The following is a 12,366-nucleotide window of genomic DNA, read 5'->3' as shown; positions in this document are numbered from 1 at the left end:
GGTCCACCCCGGGGCCTGCGGAAGATGGGCACGGTGCACCCACCCGAAGGCGGGGAGGTCAAGGCCCGGAGCCCTGCAGAGCTGCTCAGCTTCCCCACAGGGCTGACGGGGAGGCCCAGCCTCAGCCCACCCGCCCCCTTCCCCAGCCCACCCGCCCCCTTCCCCAGCCCACCTGCCCCCTTCCCCAGCTCACCCACCTCCTCTCCGGCCCACCCATCACCTCCCCAGCTCACCCACCTCTTTGACAACGATGGCACGGTGATGTTCGCCATCTTCATGGCCCTCTGGGGTGAGTTTTGCCGCAGGACACCTCTGTGGGGCCAGGGGAAGTGCCGGCCCAAGCTCCGAGGCCCACCTGGCGCAGTGCAGTGATGCCCCTCCTTGCCCCCGCCGCAGCCACGGTGTTCCTGGAGATCTGGAAGCGGCAGCGCGCCCGCGTGGTCCTGCACTGGGACCTGTACGTGTGGGACGAGGAACAGGTGAGGTGGAGCCGGCGGCGCAGCTGAGGCCGACCCAGGCAGGGGCTGTTGGCGCCCGATGCCCTGCACGGCCCACATATGCCTGCCGTGTCTGAGGCATGTGTCCCGAATCTGTCTCCCCACATGTGGGGCGTGTGTCCTGGTCTGTCCACCCGTGAGGCGTGTCCCGTGTCTGTCTCCCCACGTGTGGGGTGAGTGTCCTGGTCTGTCCACCTGTGAAGCGTGTCCCATGTCTGTCCACCTGTGAAGCGTGTCCCGTGTCTGTCTCCCCACGTGTGCGGTGAGTGTCCTGGTCTGTCCACCTGTGAGGCGTGTCCCGTGTCTGTCTCCCCACATGTAGGGTACGTGTCCCGTGTCTGTCCACCCGTGAGGCGTGTCCCTGTGTCTGTCTCCCCACGTGTGGGGTGAGTGTCCTGGTCTGTCCACCCGTGAGGCGTGTCCCGTGTCTGTCTCCCACGTGTGGGGTGAGTGTCCCGTGTCTGTCCACCCGTGAGGCGTGTCCCGTGTCTGTCTCCCCACGTGTGCGGTGAGTGTCCCGTGTCTGTCTCCCACGTGTGCGGTGAGTGTCCTGGTCTGTCCACCTGTGAGGCGTGTCCCGTGTCTGTCTCCCCACGTGTGCGGTGAGTGTCCTGGTCTGTCCACCTGTGAGGCGTGTCCCGTGTCTGTCTCCCCACATGTGGGGTGCGTGTCCCGTGTCTGTCCACCCGTGAGGCGTGTCCCTGTGTCTGTCTCCCCACGTGTGGGGTGAGTGTCCTGGTCTGTCCACCCGTGAGGCGTGTCCCGTGTCTGTCTCCCACGTGTGGGGTGAGTGTCCCGTGTCTGTCCACCCGTGAGGCGTGTCCCGTGTCTGTCTCCCCACGTGTGCGGTGAGTGTCCCGTGTCTGTCCACCCGTGAGGCGTGTCCCGTGTCTGTCTCCCACGTGTGGGGTGAGTGTCCCGTGTCTGTCCACCCATGAGGCGTGTCCCGTGTCTGTCTCCCCACGTGTGCGGTGAGTGTCCCGTGTCTGTCCACCCGTGAGGCGTGTCCCGTGTCTGTCTCCCCACGTGTTGGGTGAGTGTCCCTTGTCTGAGGCTTGCCCGGTGCTCTCCCCAGGAGGAAATGGCACTTCAGCTCATTAACTGCCCCGACTACAAGCTCCGGCCATACCAGCACTCCTACCTACGCAGCACCATCATCCTCGTCCTGACCCTGCTCATGGTACGCAGGGCACACGGCAGTGGGGCTGGAGACCCGGGCTGCACACCCTCCCCGGCCCCCGCCCACCACAGCTGTCCTGCAGATCTGCCTCATGATCGGCATGGCCCACATCCTGGTGGTCTACCGCGTCCTGGCCTCCGAGCTCTTCAGCAGCTCGGCCGTGCCCTTCCTGGAGGAGCAGGTGACCACGGCAGTGGTGGTGACCGGAGCCCTGGTGCACTATGTGACCATCGTCATCATGACCAAGGTGGGGCCGGGAGCGGGGCAGGCCCAAGCTGGGGGGTCCACCGGAGCCCCAGTGAGCACATTCGGTGCCCTCCTCCGCAGATCAACAGGCGCGTGGCCCTGAAGCTTTGTGACTTCGGTGAGAGGACGACCCCAGACCCTCTTGGAGGACCCGGCGGGAGGACTCAGGGCTGGGGCCTTGGGGCTGTGGTCAGAGAGCAGGGGAGGGGACCCTTCCTGCTGCCCCAGGGCCTCTCCTATGAGCAGGGAGAGAGGTGAGGGCCCGTCCCGTTCCAGAGATGCCCAGGACCTTCTCGGAGCGAGAGAGCAGGTTCACCATCCGCTTCTTCACGCTGCAGTTCTTCACCCATTTCTCGTCTCTCATCTACATCGCCTTCATCCTGGGCAGGTAGGGCCGGCGCCAGGCTCCCTCCAACCCAACTCACGAGGGCTTGTTCCACTGCCTTTAAAGGGCAATATCCATTCTTTTAATTTTAAAAGTAATTTCTGCTGAGAGCAAGTGGAAATCCAATCTAGAGACATGTGAGCAAAGCCTACAGTGAGCCCAGCTCCTGAATTCCGGGCCCTGAGGTGGCATCAAGACAGTCTGGTGGTCTCCCAGGCTTTTTCATGCATTTGCAGGCACATAACAGCACTGGCAGAAATGGCTTTGTCCTGGGAATAACTGCACCTGCTCTTTATGCTGAAAATGCACTCGGTGTCTTCCTGGGTCTGCCTGCCCACACGTCTTCGTATACATGTATATATATGAGAGAGAGAGAGAGAGAGAGAGAGAGAGAGGGAGAGAGAGACAGGGTCTTGCTGTCGCCAGGCTGGTGTCCAGTGGCACAATCTTGGCTCACTGCAGTCTTGACCTCCTCGGTCTCCTGAGTAGCTGGGATTACAGGCATGCACCACCACACCCAGCTAATTGTAATATTTTTTGTACAAATGAGGTCTCACCGTGTTACCCAGGCTGGTCTCGAATTCCTGGGCTCAAACGATCCTCCCGCCTCAGTCTCCCAAAGTGTTAGGATTTCAGGCGTGAGCCACTGCACCTCGCCAAAAAAGGTGCATATCGATTGATGGAGCCAGAAATGCTCATTTCACTAATTAGGAAGGCGGGCTGAGAGGGATGCTGGCTGCAGCTTTACTTTTTTTTTTTTGAGATGGAGTCTCGCTCTGTTGCCCAGGCTGGAGTGCAGTGGTGCGATCTTGGCTCACTGCAACCTCTGCTTCCTGGATTCAAGCGAGTCTCCTGCCTCAGCCTCCTGAGTGGCTGGGACCACCGGTGCGCACCACCACACCCAGCTAATTTTTGTATTTTTTGTAGAGACAGGGTTTCACCATGTTGGCCAGGCTGGTCTCGAGCTCCTGACCTCAGGTGATCCACCCACCTTGGCCTCCCTAAGTGCTGGGATGACAGGTGTGAGCCACCACGCTTGGCCCTGTAGATGTTGGTTCTTGACCCCCATCCATCTTGGGAAAGGCGTGTACCATGGCTTGCTGTGGGCCACATCTCTCCTGGTGGGACCTCTCACTCTGGAAGTTCCTGGGGGTGAACCCTGGTCTCCTGTCTGGAGGCAGAAGGACGCTGTCTATGTGCTGGGAGGCCAGCTGGGGTTGGGGAGGACAGTGTGGGGCCTCAGTGTCAATTGGTCCAACCCTGTGTGCTGAGTCCTTGGTTGTTCAAATCCCTAGTGAGCTTCTAGTCCTCCTGAGGGGGTTTGTGGCCAGGTAGGAGGCCCAGGGACCTTCCAGCTGGGCCTGCATTCCCCTAATCAGTGCCCCCAAGCCACCAGGGGTACCCAAGTCCTGAGGCTTCCTGGGGATCCTGGCAGGGCTGGGTTGCTTCCTGAGTGTCTCCCCCGAAAGCCTGATGTCTTGAGTGGACTGCAGCCCTCTCCAATTCCCTTCCACATATAAGGTGATGCCTTGTAGTGGGTGTCAGCAGCCTGTCATTTTATTTTTATTTATTTACTTTTAGAGACAGTATCTTGATCCATTGCCCCAGGCTGGAGTACAGTGGTACAATCACAGCTCACTACAGCCTCAAACTCCTGGTTCCAGCAATCCTCCTGCCTCAGCCTCCTGAATAGCTGGGACTACAGGCATGTGCCACCATGCCTGGCTAATTTTTTCTATTTTTTTGTAGAGACGGGGTTTTGTCATGTTGCCCAGGCTGGTCTCGAACTCCTGGGCTCAAGCAATCCTCCTGCCTCGGCCTCCCAATGTGCTGGGATGACAGGTGTGAGCTACCGTGCCTGCAGTCTCAAGCAATCCTCCTGCCTTGGCGTCCCCACGTGCTGGGATGACAGGTGTGACCCACTGCGCCTGCAGTCGCCCTTTTAATTGTGACTTGGGAGTTTGCATTTACATTAACATAGATCCTGCTAAAGAGACCTCCAGAAAGGCTGTGTCAGTGACAAAGCTACCCACAGTGTGTGAAACCACACGTTCCATCTTGAGCTGATGCGCAAAGTCTTTTCATTTTTTAAAAGTGCCTTTAAAAAACTACTGGTGAGGGGCCGGGCGAGGTGGCTCATGCCTGTAATCTCAGCACTTTGGGAGGCCGAGGCGGGAGGATTACGAGGTCAAGAGATTGAGAGTATCCTGGCTAACAAGCTGAAACCCCGTCTCTACTAAAAATACAAAAAATTAACCGGGCGTTGTGGCGGGTGCCTGTAGTCCCAGCTACTGGGGAGGCTGAGGCGGGAGAATGGCGTGAACCTGGGAGGCAGAGCTTGCAGTGAGCCGAGATGGCGCCACTGCACTCCAGCCTGGGCGACAGAGCGAGACTCCGTCTCAAAAAACAAAAAAACAAAAAAAAAAAACAAAAAATTATTGGTGAAGTCTAGCATCTTTCCAGATATTTATTGATCACTGTATTTTTTTCCTGTGAATTGACTGTTCATATTATCTGCGCATTTTTGTTAGGTTATCGTAGCATGAAGGCCAGGTTTCTTTCTTTCCTTTCTTTCTTTTTTTCTTTCTTTCTTTCTTTCTTTTTCTTTCTTTCTTTCTTTCTTTCAACTGTCAGTTTCTTAAAATCATGGTATGTTTTACTTTGCATCATATTTATAACATTTATTGTGCAGCTCTTTGTTTTTCCTGGAGTTTATCTTTCGTTGTTTTTGATTTTGTCGGCTTTCCAATCCATCTCCTGGGGTTTCTAGTCGCCTCTTCTTCTTGAATGACTTTATCAATTGTATCCAGCCTCTCTGTGGTACATTGTGTATTGCACGGAGTCCCTTTTCTTCCAGAGATCCTCCTTGGGAGCCTTTTTCTCCCGCGTGTCCCGTCTCTCCGCACCGCCTTTTTCTCCCGCGCGTCCCGTCTCCGAGCCTTTTTCTCCAGCGCGTCCCGTCTCCGTGTCTCCTCCTGTAACATCTGGAGAGATTTCCTTCACTTTGCCTTTTTCTCCATCCATTGATTTCTTTGTTTTACGTTTAACAATTAAAGTCTTAATTTCTAAGAGTGTTTTTTGTTCCCTCTTTATTTTTTATTCACAGCATCCCTTCCGTGTTTTTATGTTCTGGAGGATTTCAGTTAGGTTTTCCTTCTCCCTAAGTTCTCATCTGTCCCCTAATTATCTCTTGTTTCCTAAAGGGTCCATTTTTGTTTTGTTATCGTTATCCTCTTCTTACACAGGTGGTTTCCCTCTTGTGAGTAAATCTGTGTGGTTATTCATTCATATTAAAGACCAAGGAACTGAATTGATTTTTCTTGATGGATGAGATGGGTCTGTATAATAGTAGCTACATCCATTGCCCACTCACACATTCTATCATTAACTCATTTAATCTGCACAGTAGCCCTATAGGGCAGAGCTTCTCTCATTGCCATTTTACAGAATAGATGACTGAGGACCAGAGAGGTTAAGAAACTATCTCCAGGACACACAGCCAGTGGGTGGTGGAACAGATAAAAACCACAAAGTCTGGCTCTAGAGCTTAGTTCTGTGCCTCTTTGCATGGGGAGGTCTCTCGGAAAACAGCGTGAAAAATGTACCTGGTTTCCCGTGTTACACTAGAGCAAATTTTCTTTTTGACAGTATATTCCTTTATGGTTCTATTTTTTCATACCACTCCTCAAGATTAATAAATATGTTCAACTGTGGGCCAGGTGCAGTGGCTCACGCCTGAAATCCCAGCACTTTGGGAGGCTGAGGCAGGCAGATCACACAGGAGTTCAAGACCAGACTGGCCAACATGAAGAAACCCTGTCTACTAAAAATACAAACATTAGCCAGGCGTGGTGGCGTGAGCCTGTAGTCCCAGCTACTCGGGAGGCTGAGGCACAAGAATCACTTGAACCCAGGAGGCAGAGGTTGCGGTGAACTGAAATCACACCATTGCGCTCCAGCCTGGGTGACAGAGTGAGGCTCCATCTCAAATGTGTGTGTGTGTGTGTGTGTGTATTCAACTGTGATTTCCTTTAGATGTTTATGATTTCAAAATATTAAACATTTGGCTGAGTGCAGTGGTTCATGCCTGTAATCCCAGCACTTTGGGAGGCCAAGGTAGGAGGTTTACTTGAGGCCGGGAGTTCAAGACCAGCCTGGGCAATGTAGTGAGACCCACTGCCCCCCTACCCCTCACCGCACATCTCTACAAAAAATAGAAAATTAGTTAGGCGTGGTGGTGTGGGCCTGTAGTCCTAGCTACTTGGGAGGCTGAGGTAGGAGGATCACTGGAGCCTGGGAGGTGGAGGCTGTAGTGAGCCATAATCTCACCATTGCACTCCAGCCCGAGTGACAGAGATCCTGTCACAAAAACCCTTAAACCTTCAAATCCCTGACTTGTAAGGAATTTGGTTTGCTGCAAGGGGCAGAGGAAGGAAGCTGTTTGTTTGTTTTCCAAATGGCACCCAGTTGTCCCCAAACCATTGATTGATTAACCATCCCCATCATCATTCTTAAATTGAAATGCCGTCTTCGTCATACACCAAATTCCATTCTTTGCTTATATATTGTCTTTTCATGGATTCTGACAATTCCAGGACCAGCCCCTTGCTGTGCTGGGTATTATCGCTTTATGCCTTGCTGTAGGGTGGGGCTAGCTGCTGTCCATCACTCTTCTTTTCTACTTTTTTAATGGTTATTTACATATCTTTATTCTTTCAGAGGAATGTCAGAATCATTTTGTCAAATTACCAAAAATTCTGTGAGACTGGCTGGGCGTGGTGGCTCACACCTGTAATCCCAGCACTTTGGGAGGCCGAGGTTGGTGGATCATGAGGTCGGGGGTTCGAGACCAGCCTGGCCAGCATGGTGAAACCCCGTCTCTACTAAATATACAAAAATTAGCCAGGCGTGGTTGCGCGCACCTGTAATCCCAGCTACTCAGGAGGCTGAGGCAGGAGAATCACTTAAACCTGGAAGGTGGAGGTTGTAGTGAGCCAAGATCATGCCATTGCACTCCAGCCTGGGCGACAGAGCAAGACTCTGTCTCAAAAAAAAAAAAAAAAAAAATTCTGTGGGACTTGGCTTAAGATTGTATAAGTAAAATGATACATTATTTCCAAGAAAATCACTGTAACAAATGACCACAGCTTAGTGGCTTCAAACAATCAAATTATTACCTCCCAGTTCTGCAGGCCACAAGTCCTAGATGAGTCCCACTGGGTGAAAACCAAGGGCTTAGCAGGGCTGGGCTCCTTCTGGAAGCTCCAGGGGATAATTCACTTTCAGCTTCTCCTTGGTGCATGGCTGCTCCTCCCCCTGCAGAGCTTGCAGCGTGGGGCTGAGTCCTTCTGAGTCCTGAGTCCTTCTGGGTCCTGAGTCCTTCTGATTCCTTCTGAGTCAGGCCAGCTCCCAGCTGCTCCCTGTCCCCATGGAGGGACCCTTGTGATTACACCAGAAAAACCCAGATAACCCAAGATAATCTCCCCATCTTAAAGTCAGCTGATTAGCAGCCTTAATACCATCTGCCGTGTGAGATAAAATTCCTTTGCTAGGTAAGAACGTGGTCACAGGCTCCAAGAATGAGCACGTGGGCGTCTTTGCGGCCCATCGCTCTGACTACAAATACATCCTGCGTTTTCTTATGGGAGAACGAGGTTCTCCATGCAAGTCTTTCATGCTCCTTAGTAGTTTTATAGTTTTCTTCATTTAGGCCCCACAGATGCCTTGCGAGTTTCAGTCTCGTTATGGTATAACTTGTGCTGGTGTCTGCCGGCGACCGATACTGTCTCATGCCACGTTTCCCTGCAGCTTTGCCGCACACAGAAAAGCCAGTTCTGCTGGATGCTCGTTTTGTATCCACTTGAGCACTCGATTGATTTATCCACCTAGCCTTTCAGTTGTTTTATTTTGATTTTCCAGGTATATAATCATGTTCTCTAAAACGAGTCATTTTTTTCTTTGCAAATGTATACTATTTATACTTCATATTTCTCTTGCTTATTTGCAAGGAATTCCAGAACCGTGTTAAATACCAGTTGTCGTGAGCTACAATAGGAATGCTTTTGGGATCTCACCACTGACCGTGAGCCTGACTTTTGGTTTAAGATAGTCCATGTATTTCTCATATTATGGAAAGCAGGTGATTTTAAACACAAAATAACCCACTGTGTCGTTTCCACGGGGAGAAACCAAGGCCACTCGTAACAGACACTGTCTGGAGCGTGTGTCGGAGCCTGTGGCCTCACCTGTGTGTGTGTGTGTGCGCGCGCCCACGTGCGGGTGCGGTTCGTCTGGGAGCCTGTGGCCTCCCCTGTGTGTGTGTGTGTGTGCGCGCGCCCACGTGCGGGTGCGGTTCGTCTGGGTGTGAGCACCTGTGCCCTGCTCACCTGCAGGGCCTGCCCCGCCTGTTCTGTGTCTTTCCTCCCCGCTTCTGTCCTGCTGCACCCACCCTGTCAGAGGCAGGGCGCTTCCCGCAGTGCCCCAGACTTCCCCTTCCCCCCACCAGGATCAACGGCCACCCCGGGAAGTCCACGCGCCTGGCGGGCTTGTGGAAGCTGGAAGAGGTCAGTCACCCCCAGGCTTTATACCCTGTCCCTGAGCCACTGCTCCCCTGACCGTCCCCCAGGACCCCTCCCTGATCCCCTCCTGTCTGGCCCCGCAGTGCCACGCCAGCGGCTGCATGATGGACCTCTTCGTGCAGATGGCCATCATCATGGGCCTGAAGCAGACGCTCAGCAACTGTGTCGAGTACCTGGTCCCGTGAGTGCCGACCCCCGCCCAGCCCCGGGAGCCCCGGGCCCCTCCGCCCCCTGCGCCCTCCCTGCCACGCAGCTCTCCTCGCAGGTGGGTGACCCACAAGTGCCGCTCTCTGCGGGCCTCCGAGTCCGGGCACCTGCCCCGGGACCCCGAGCTCAGGGACTGGCGGCGCAACTACCTTCTGAACCCTGTCAACACCTTCAGCCTGTTCGACGAGTTCATGGAGATGAGTGCGTGGGCGCTGCGGGGCGGGGGTTCGCGGAAACGAATGCGGGGCGGGGGTCCACGGACGTGAATGCGGGGCGCCGGCGAGCCTGACCCCCACCCCGCAGTGATCCAGTACGGCTTCACCACCATCTTCGTGGCCGCCTTCCCGCTGGCGCCGCTGCTCGCGCTCTTCAGCAACCTCGTGGAGATCCGCCTGGACGCCATCAAGATGGTCTGGCTGCAGCGGCGCCTGGTGCCGCGCAAGGCCAAGGACATCGGTCAGGCCCGGCGGGCGCAGGAGGGGCGGGAACCGGGCGGCCTCAGGCCTGTGGGCGTCCCGCTGGCCAGGCCGGCTCACCTGGAAAAAATAATCTCTCCGATCTCACGCCGCGGACAGTCCCCAGCCCTTCTCCGACGGCCTCGGATGCGGGTTGAGCCTGAGTGGGAGGGTCCCAGGAGTGGGCGGGGCCGGGCGCTTTGTAGGCTCCTCCCACAAACCGTCAGGCTCTTAGAGGGGCTTGACGCCCCCAAGGCGGAGCCAGGTTCTGCCAGTGGCTGGGGCAGGAACAGAGCAGCCGGCCTCTGTCCCAAGACTGGCCACGCTGAGACGGACAGGCAGCAGGGGAGCGACGGGGGCTGTGGCGCTGGATGTGGGGAAAGGGAGAGTGGTGTTAGGGAGGCCCCCAGTCTAGGGCCCAGGTTACAAGGTCTTACCCTGGGGTGGGAACCCAGGAGGTGGAGTGGCTGGGGGGCAGCTGAGAAGTTCAGGAAGATGGAGGGATGAGGATTCCCAGGTCCCTCCCTGTCCATGTCAGGGTGAGGGGTGCAGGAGCGCGGAGGCCATGCTCTGCCATGGCTGGGGACTTCCTTGTGAATACTGTAGCCCTAGGGCTGCAAGGGGACACCATGCACAGAGACATGGCAGGCCCCATGTTGGCTGGGGGTGGGGGTGGGGGCAGAACCAGCCGAGGGAGGCTGAGTCAGACCACTTGCCCACTGCTCTGGTGCAGGGACCTGGCTGCAGGTGCTGGAGACCATCGGTGTGCTGGCGGTCATTGCCAACGGGATGGTCATTGCCTTCACATCTGAGTTCATCCCCCGAGTGGTCTACAAGTACCGCTATAGCCCATGCCTGAAAGAAGGCAACTCTACCGTCGAGTAAGGCCTCAGGGTGTCTGGAGACCCCTGGGAGAAACTGGGCCTACCATAGCCAAGCCCCGGGGGAACCCAGATCCTTTCTCCTGGGAATGGCTGGACCTGTTGGTACCCCTGGGGCTTTAGTGAGGCTGGGGCCTGGGGGTGGCCCCTGCCCTGCGCCCACTGACGGCAGGCCCTGGGCTGGAGGTCAGGGATAACTGGCCAGGACCGCAGTTGCGGGTGAAGTTCCCAGACCTGGCTGCCTCCTGAGTAGGCCCTGCCAGAACGACTCCCTCCCGATGTGAGGTTCTGCATGTCCTCTTCTGATTTATCCAGCTCTCTGACCTCGAGGAGCCACCAAACTGCAGACTGGGTCCCCAGGGCCAGTCTCTGGCAGGGAAAGTGGCTGGTGATGTCCAGAGTCCCCACAGCCCCGCCAAGCCCCCCGGATGTGAAGATGTGCTTGGCCCGGGAGCCCCGTCCCACTGGAGGCAGTCTGTGGTGTGGCCCCCACCTCACTGTTTGCTCCATAACGCAGGCTAGAAGCACTCTGGGGCCTGAAGGGGCCGCCCTGGAAGCCCACCCCACCCCACACTCCTCTCCCCTCTCCCCAGCTGCCTCAAGGGCTACGTCAACCACAGCCTGTCCGTCTTCCACACCAAGGACTTCCAGGACCCTGATGGGATTGAGGCCTCAGAAAACGTGACTCTGTGCAGGTTTGGAACTCCCCATCCCCCAAGAATGCCCTCTGAACTCCTGACCCCTGACCTCAGGTACTTCCTTACCCCAGATACAGGGACTACCGCAATCCCCCCGATTACAACCTCTCGGAGCAGTTCTGGTTCCTCCTGGCCATCCGCCTGGCCTTCGTCATCCTCTTTGAGGTGAGCCAGAACCGGGAGAGGCCTCGGAGTGGGTCCGGGCAGTTCTCTCTCCAGCCCTTCTCCCCGGCCCTGAACCCCCAAATGCCATCTGGCACCTGACCGTGCTGGGCCTCTCCTGTGCTGCCCCTAGCACGTAGCCTTGTGCATCAAGCTCATTGCCTCCTGGTTCGTGCCCGACATCCCTCAGTCGGTGAAGAACAAGGTTCTGGAGGTGAAGTACCAGAGGCTGCGTGAGAAGATGTGGCACGGAAGGCAGAGGCTGGGCGGGGTGGGGGCAGGCTCTCGGCCCCCGATGCCTGCCCATCCCACCCCAGCCTCCATCTTCAGTGCCAGGAGCACAGACGTGTAGGGCCAGAGCCCGTCCAGAGGCCACCAGGAGCTGAGACAGTGCCACCACCAGCACCTCCCACAAGCCCACTGCTGTGTGTGTTGAGGGGTGCTGTGAGAAGGCTGTGCCCATGGGGGGCCGCAGGAGTCCCCTGTATGTTCAGGGCTGTGAGCTGCCGCCCTATTCCGCCTGCTCCATCTTTGTGGGGGCTCTCAGGCTTGGCACAGCCCTGACTTGAACTCTGGGTGACCCCTGGCACCCACAGAACTGGGAGTGAGGACTCCTCAGGCAGCCACAAGGCAGGAAAACTGGTGCAAGTTTCCTGGGCCTCCCTCTGACTTCTGGGCGCCAGATCCTGCCGTGCCCCCATCCTGGCTGTTGGGGGTGTCCTGGGCCCACCTCGCTGGCCTGTTCCCTTCGGCCAGCCTCAGTTTCTGTAATAAAATTAAACCTGCCTGTCTTGCTTTCCTGGCCTCGCTGGGTCCGGGGTGGATTTTATCTGCCCTCAGGGCTAGATGGGAAACAGACCGAGTGTGGAAGGTCTGGAACCAGGTGAGGCCGCCTCAGGCCGCCTGTCCCTTCTCCGGTTTTCCATGGGCTTCCAAGGGAGGGGCGCCGATGGGGTCCTCTCGTCCCTGCACCTGGGGTGTTGAGGGAGGCAAGAGAAGACATCGGGGCCACTTGAGGGTGGGGTGGGGGTCAAGGCAGGCTTCCTGGAGGAAAGGAAGAGGTAGGGGCGGACGCGC

General features: G+C 56.3%; 1 protein-coding gene across 3 annotated transcripts in view; it reads left to right on the top strand.

Annotated features, from left to right (window-relative positions):
- Nucleotides 1-12,084, top strand: part of ANO9 (anoctamin 9) — a 29,331-nt gene extending 17,247 nt beyond the window's left edge. For all 3 annotated transcript variants that reach the window (XM_054437649.2, XM_054437650.2, XM_054437651.2), the window contains 14 exons: nt 229-289; nt 397-479; nt 1,573-1,677; nt 1,760-1,924; nt 2,005-2,041; nt 2,200-2,311; nt 8,814-8,871; nt 8,970-9,067; nt 9,152-9,294; nt 9,397-9,549; nt 10,282-10,429; nt 11,023-11,124; nt 11,199-11,292; nt 11,423-12,084. In XM_054437649.2, coding sequence (XP_054293624.1) covers nt 229-289; nt 397-479; nt 1,573-1,677; nt 1,760-1,924; nt 2,005-2,041; nt 2,200-2,311; nt 8,814-8,871; nt 8,970-9,067; nt 9,152-9,294; nt 9,397-9,549; nt 10,282-10,429; nt 11,023-11,124; nt 11,199-11,292; nt 11,423-11,641 — 1,578 coding nt within the window. In that variant the 3' untranslated portion in view covers nt 11,642-12,084. The remainder of the gene's footprint in view (nt 1-228; nt 290-396; nt 480-1,572; nt 1,678-1,759; nt 1,925-2,004; nt 2,042-2,199; nt 2,312-8,813; nt 8,872-8,969; nt 9,068-9,151; nt 9,295-9,396; nt 9,550-10,281; nt 10,430-11,022; nt 11,125-11,198; nt 11,293-11,422) is intronic.
- Nucleotides 12,085-12,366: the final 282 nt, after the last annotated feature.

The sequence above is a fragment of the Pongo pygmaeus genome, chromosome 9, assembly GCF_028885625.2.
Source record: "Pongo pygmaeus isolate AG05252 chromosome 9, NHGRI_mPonPyg2-v2.0_pri, whole genome shotgun sequence".
Classification (NCBI taxonomy): domain Eukaryota; kingdom Metazoa; phylum Chordata; class Mammalia; order Primates; family Hominidae; genus Pongo; species Pongo pygmaeus.
Note: the sequence above shows the minus strand (reverse complement) of the source record. Positions and strands in the feature narration are given on the sequence as shown.